The sequence below is a fragment of the Onychostruthus taczanowskii genome, unplaced genomic scaffold (assembly GCF_017590055.1).
Source record: "Onychostruthus taczanowskii isolate IOZ18803 unplaced genomic scaffold, ASM1759005v1 scaffold27, whole genome shotgun sequence".
In the NCBI taxonomy this organism is placed as follows: domain Eukaryota; kingdom Metazoa; phylum Chordata; class Aves; order Passeriformes; family Passeridae; genus Onychostruthus; species Onychostruthus taczanowskii.
The window spans coordinates 2,749,981-2,757,022 of record NW_024500017.1 but is presented as its reverse complement, the minus strand read 5'-3'; the positions used below and the strand labels follow the sequence as shown (position 1 = coordinate 2,757,022).

The 7,042-nt window shown below is 41.6% G+C and overlaps 1 protein-coding gene across 1 annotated transcript; it reads right to left on the bottom strand.

The window, feature by feature from the left end:
* Window positions 1–659: 659 nt before the first annotated feature.
* Window positions 660–4,738, bottom strand: UTP23 (UTP23 small subunit processome component). Its single transcript, XM_041407570.1, has 3 exons — window positions 4,516–4,738; window positions 2,306–2,480; window positions 660–1,423 (listed from the first exon to the last, which is right to left on the bottom strand). Exons 1-3 carry the CDS (start codon window positions 4,701–4,703, stop codon window positions 1,037–1,039), a joined length of 750 nt encoding a protein of 249 aa, XP_041263504.1. The 5' UTR covers window positions 4,704–4,738; the 3' UTR covers window positions 660–1,036.
* Between the last annotated feature and the right edge of the window lie 2,304 nt (window positions 4,739–7,042).

Genomic DNA, 7,042 nt, shown 5'->3' with positions numbered 1-7,042 from the left:
GGAAGCTGTGAATGAATTTCTTTTCCTGCAGTGCTTGTGTTTTGCATGCTTTTTACTTTCCTTATTGAACTGTCCTTATCTTAACCCACCAGTTCTCTCACTTCACCCTTCAATTCTCTCCATCCCAATACAGGGGAAGTTGAGTGAATGGCTGCATGGGGCTGAGGTACCAGCTGGGGTTAAACCACAACTCTCCTCCAACCCAGTTCTGATCTGTTCTACAGAACAGCAGAACAGTCATCAGGGCCCGAGTCCCATCACCCTCAGCTGTTTGTATTCCAGGAGTCCTGCACAGCTCTGCTATACTGTGATGGCATTAGGTGCTACCTAGTGCTTTGATTCAGCAATTTTAAGTTGCATTTTTCCTATTAAAAAAAAAGAATAAACTACAGGTGAAATAGACTAGGCAAGACTAGAGATGCCCTGATAATGTCAGGAATAACAACACAATTGCACACCCTTTGTGATTTTCTTAAAAAATAAAGATCAACACCAAGAGAAGTATTGGTTCACATGGTACTTACAGAGAAATTTAGGCTGGACAGGGCTTTTGAGGGCATGCGGTCTCTTTGCAAGAGTTAACTTTTGTATTCAAACAGAGATAAATAAACTATTGTGTTATATTAGGTCAGTTTCATAATCTCTTAACAGGCCAGCTGTAAAAAACTAGTTTTATTAAGATTAGCAACCTCGATTTAGAAAGAAGTCTAATATCCCACTGAAATCCATATAGAGGCCAAGAAGCATTTCTAAAAAACTGCTACTTAACATGTGAATTTTAACACAAACCATGATGCTGGAGAGAATAATGAAATATGAGGGTTCCTAAATATTTTGTCACAAACCCAATACTAAATAACAGAATAAATTAGGACAATAACCTGCAAATTCTGAGATACAGTAATAAGCAGTACCACCTCATAAAAATAAATTTTAATATTAACAACTCAATTTCATATGACTGCATATTAATTTATCTTTTTATCCTCCAAAATTCAAACAATGTTCAAGTTCTGTGTTGTCTGCAAAGATGGGTTTATTCTCCTTCATTCTTCTGCACTGACTGCACGGCTTCTGCTTTAACTCTATTTCGTTTTCTTTTTCTTCTTTTCTTCTTTTCAGCAGAAGGCTCCTGACCCTCCTGTGTTTTCTTCTTTTTCTTCTTCAGACAGCTGAGAGGATTGGGGCCTCCTGCCCTTTTGCGTTTTCTTCTCTTTTCACCTTCTTGCTTTACTAGTCCTTCTTTTTCTTTAAGCTCCACGATACTTTGTTTTTGGTACTCTGGAACAAGCTGATTTGTCTGCAACTTTTGAACAAATGCCAAAGATTTAGGAGAAGGTTTGTCAAGCACCATAGTGTTCTGAATAATAAAGAGGAGAGGAATGCCAGGCTTCCTTTTCACTTTGTTTGATAAGTCCTGGTCCTGCAAGATTAAACACTTCAGTCAATATTTTCAGATGAAATAGTATTTGCAATTCAATTGCACCTATTTTTAATACAAAACTATGAAGATAAATTACATTATGAAAAAGATAAGAAACTTAATCTAGCAGATATGCATGGCAGTACCTTTCAGAGCAACTAAATTTCAATTTCTGTCCTGATTAGCTGTATGTCTCATGCAAAATTTACCAGCATTTTCCCTTTTCCTGCATGTATATGCATACATAAATTTTTGAGGAAAAAGTCCCAATTCACTTGTATGCAGACCACACCACGAGAAGTAACATAATTTTTTCTGTGATAAATAATTTTTAAACTCCTGTAACTTACATAACTATAAAGAATTCCACTATAATCTCTTTTATATATATTGTATATCATTTATACATGCAGTCCCAATAACAAACCCAAGAAAAAAGTCTTTCTAATTTGTATAGTTATTTTTTCTTTAGTTCAAAATGTCTTAAAATTGAAATTATATGTATGTTAACGTTTAACTTCATTTTTCAGATTACTGTGCAAAGCAGTTCAGGGAAGGGGATGCACACACAAGCAATATGCAATTTAAAATTCACAGGTTTTTTTTTACATGTCAATATGTTTTCATACTCTTTCACCTAAACTAAGCATTTAATAATGTAATATCATTACAAAGTGAAAAAAGTCTAGTTGTTAAAGTACGAGAAAAGATTCCCTGCTTCGTAATTAGGAAATACATTAAAGAGCAAGCAAAGCTTTACATGATTAATTCCCACCAACTATTTAAAAACCTCATAATCAAGGCTACTGTAGGCTTCTTTATCCTTAGGTATCAAAACATCACTTCAAAAGAAATGGAGTTACATTTCCCATGAGCTTTTACCTGTGTAGCAATGAAGAAGTGATGAGGGTTGCCATCTTCAATCATGGAAAGTAAACAGGCTGAACCACTCACAGGATTCTTATGGTGAGAACAGTTTCGAACTTGAAATCTCTGGGCAATTAATTTTGCTCCATACAGTGCTTTCCCCAGTGATTCAAGCTCTTTTATGACACATCTGAAAACCAAAAGAGATAATAATTTTTAAACAAAAAAAACCCTCATATTTTTACAACAGCAAAAGACTGATGTAAGTTAATTAGGAATGAGCAATGCACAGTTGTTCAGGCCCTATGATCTGGAAATGGCACCCAGAACTCCGAAAGCAATAGCCCATCTGAAGACATCAGCAAGGTTTCCTTGGCTGTAAACATGATTAACCAGTAATAAAATTAAGATATATTAAATGATTTAAAAATAATTCACATCAGTGACAATGCTGAGTCCTTAAATTTACGCTTGAATCCCACCAAGCACATGAACCACTACCTAACAAATAAAATTATTTTTAAAATTTAATTTATTTTTAAATTAACTTATTATAAATAACTTGAAAATGTAATTTGTTTTTAAAAATGGAAATAAACGATCTGGGGAACAACAGGCCAGTCAATCTCTTCTCTGTGCCTGGCAAGATGATGGAGCATTATACTTTCCTTCTGGAAGGTATATAAGGTGTGAGGAAAACAAAGCCAGCATGGCTTCACTAAGGGGAAATCATGAAAAATATGGCAGCCTTCTGTGTCAGAATTAGAGTGCTGATGGATAAAGAACGGCAACAGATGTCACCCAACTGGACTCAGGCAAAGCTTTGCACACTGCTCCACACAACATCCTTGTCTTTACACTGGAGGCGTGGATTTGACAGATGTATCACTTGGAGGATATGGACTGACTGGAGGCTTGCACTTGAAGAGTTGCAGTAATCACTCAATGCCCAAATGGACCAGTGACAAGTGTCATTCCTCAGGGGTTGGTATTGGGACATTTGACATCTTTGTCAGTGCCATGGACAGTGGGATCCAGTGCACCCTCGGCAAGTTTGCCATAGACACCAAGCTGTGTGGTGTTGTTGACACTCTGGAGGGAAGGAATGCCATCCAGAAGGGCCTGGAGAGGCTTCAGATGGGCTTGTGTAATCCTTATAAAGTTCAACAATGCCAAGTGCAAGGTCCTGTATATGGGTCAGTGCAACCCAAGCACAAACGGATTGAGGTGGAAGAGAATGGACTGAGAGCAGCCCTGACAAGAGTGACCTGGGAGCTGTGTTGGTGGAAAGAAGCTCAACATGAGCTGGCAATGTGAAAGCCAACTGTGTCCTGGGCTTCATGAAAAGCAGCACAGGCAGCAAGGTGAGGGAGGGGATTCTCCCACCCTACTCCACATCAGTGAGACCCCACCTGGAGTCACACCAAGCCAGCTCATTTCCCTTGTGAGACCCTTTTCATAACATTGAGGTGCCATCAGAAACTCAGTATTCTGACAGCAGAGAAAACAGGTCCATTCAGCTGGCCTAAGTGGAAGCTGGTCAAAATGACCAACGCATATTGCTGACAAAAGAAGCAAGAAGTGATTTTTCAACATGACAGGAACAGTTTGGATCACAGCAATTCCCAAACCCTTCAGAACTTACGACATGATTCAATACTTTATACTGTTTAGAAGATGCTGTGCAAGATGGTTCAGTGTGTTTTTTGAGCCTAGGGTATACCTCTTCCGGGTATTTTCACTACTTGCCTCCATAGCGGGCAGCTGGCTATTCTGTTATTGCAGATATGCAATGTAACTGTCTTTTTGTATTTTAATATATACAATATATCTAGTTAAGTAATAACAAAGACAACTTGGAGGCAACTTCAGTATGTAGTGCGCATGCTTTATCTTTGTCTAGCCCATCCCTTGCGAACGGCTGCTTCGGAAACAACCCAGCACTGGCAGGCTGCAGCTCCGGCCAGGCAGGAACTCCCTCCAGGCCCAGGAGATCCCAGCTTGCCCCTGCTGTAACCACCTCGCCAAGCAGACGCTGCGGGTGGGAAGAGACCCACCCGGCCCTCCCTCACACAGCGGGGTTACCGCGGGCCCCGCAGTTCGTGCCACTTTCGGAAAGGCAGCTGGGATGTCCGAGGGATGCTCCCAGCCTCCTGCAAGCTGCCCTCAGCCCCCAGCGCCACCTCCTCCCCCGGGCCGGCAGCCGGAGCGCGTCCCCGCCGTACCGCGTGGTGCAGAGCTGCGCGACGCCGTCCAGGTACCCGGGCAGCTGCTCCCGGATCTGGATCTTGTTGCGGAGCGCGGCCTGGCAGAAGGTGCCATCCAGCAGCACCTGGAAGGGCTCGCGGAACTGGAAGTTGTTCTTGTAGAAGCCCATGATCTTCTTCGCGTGTTTCTGTCTCGTCACCCCCATGGCGCCCGCGCTGCCGGCCGGAACGGCCGCGGCTGCCCCGGAAGCTGCGCCAGGCGCGGGCGGGGCCTCTCCGGAGAGCCGGGACCGGCCGGGGCAGCGCCGGGGCAGCTCCGGGAGAGACGGGACCGGCCGGGGCAGCTCCCGGAGAGCCGGGACTGGGCTGTGCCGTGCCGAGATCTTCCCCCGAGAGCCGTGACTGGCCGGGGTCTCCCCCGAGAGCAGGGACCGGCCGGGGAAGCTGCCCCGTCCCCGGAGGGTCCCGCCCTGCACAGGGGTAACCTCAGGGTTGGTTCATTGCCCCTTGTTCTGCCGTGCTGTGCTGGCTCCTGCCGTTTGCTAAGATGAGAAATGCCGAGTTTTCTTTTTTTTTTTTTGCTAGTTCATTCTACTGATAAAATTACAGTTGCTGTCGCAGGGACTGTAGTTTAATCACACATCAGCATACAGAATGACAGAATCAGTTTTGTTGGAAAAGCCCTCTGAGGTCACCTTGTCCAACACCACTTTGCCAGCCAGACCACGGCACTGAGTGCCACGTTCAGTCTGAAGCACCTCCAGAGACTGAAGGTGCTTCCACCGCCTCCCTGTGCAGTCCATTCCAATGTCTAGTCACCCTTTGTTTTACGAAATTTCACCTAATGTCCAATCTAAACCTCTCCTGGCGCAGCTTAACACTACATCCTCTCATCCTGACACTTGTTACCTGGAAGGCTTAGGAAGGCTTGGTCAGTGCCCATTTATATTGTTTGCCTGTATTGGCTACATCAATGTTAAGTTCAATGCGCACAAAACTGAAATTAAAAATTGCATATTCTACTTTTTTTTTTTTTTTTTTTTTTTTTTTCCCAAGACAATTTAATTGTGCTGCAATCTGGGGCCACAGCTGTCATTGAAGAAGTGCACAAACTCCTCCCTGTCCAACACAAAACATGAACACACCAGACATCTGGCATTAAGAACCCAAACTTAATGCCCCTGTTTTAGGCAGGCTAGACGATGTGATACCTTAACACCATCAAAACGATAATTGGAGATATCTGTCTTGCTATGCAGGTTCCACAGGAGACATCTTTCTGCCTGGCACAACTGTACTGCAAGCAAACCATGGCAAGCATCTGCCAGTTTGTTGTAATCAGTCAGGCTGCTCTAAGACCATTTAAGCAAATACTCAGCTGTCATATTGGTCTCTTTGTAGCAAATAGACATGGAAAATAAGTGCTTCCAAGTAAGTTAGCTAGTGTCAAGAGAAAGTGAAAAATAAAGGATTTGGTTACTATTCTAGAAATTCAAATGTTTACATGGAAAAGTATTTTAAAACATTTAGGATGAAAAGTGCAAAGAACAGTGATTGGGAATATTTTCCATGGATCCAATTGAGCTGTTGACAGTATTTTTCTGCCATTAAATCCTTCTTTCCAGCTGTCTTCAGGGGACAGTTGTGCATGCTTCTGAATATCATGGACATACATGGATATATGCCTCATTATGAGCTGAGTGACATGTTGAATTCATTATTAGACATAGTCTTATATATAAAAGTTTTCATTAAACTTCAGTCCTGTAGCTGATGTGTTTCCATAATGCCATGATGATTCAGTTCTCCTATCTAACTGCGCAGTTTAATTATTGAAGATGTTAGACAAAAACACTCAGCAAGACTCCAAAGTAAAACCTTACTAGAGAAATTATTTTTTCTTCAAGTAGGTTTTTGCTTGTTTGTTTTCATGTTCTGTGTGTCTGTTATGACAACTAAGTAACTGCCCAAAGACAGGCACTTATTCTATGTTTAGAACACTTTCCACACCTTACATCTGGAATGAGGAATCTGCAGGGATAACAGCTTCTATTATTCAGAATGGAGATAAAAATAAAATGAAAAAGGAAATAAGAGCTTGAACTAGTTTTTGAACTAAGTACAAAGTAAGATACAACCCAGTGTAAGGTGTTAAATACCATTGTGATGAGGTGCTGTTCTCCTGGTAAATAGTATCATCACAGACAAGTTGTAATGTTGTTGGTATATGTGGAATATGTTCAGAAGGCTGGCTAGCAGGCAAAACACAGATATCTCCTTCTTCATTCCTCAGAAGATGGCATTAATTGGATGATAAACTACTTTCAGTAATGTTTCTTATGTATGCAATTCTTTTAAAATTTCTTTTTAATAAATTTAAAATATGAAAAATAAGGTCTATAAGACTACTATAGCATTGCAGAGAAGTACAGTTCTTTCAGCATTTTCTTTCACATTTTGACAGTATTTTTCATAAACTAAAATTCTCCATATTCCTTTCAAGTTCAAATCTTTTCCCATGAGTCATCTGTAAAGTGGATTTTTT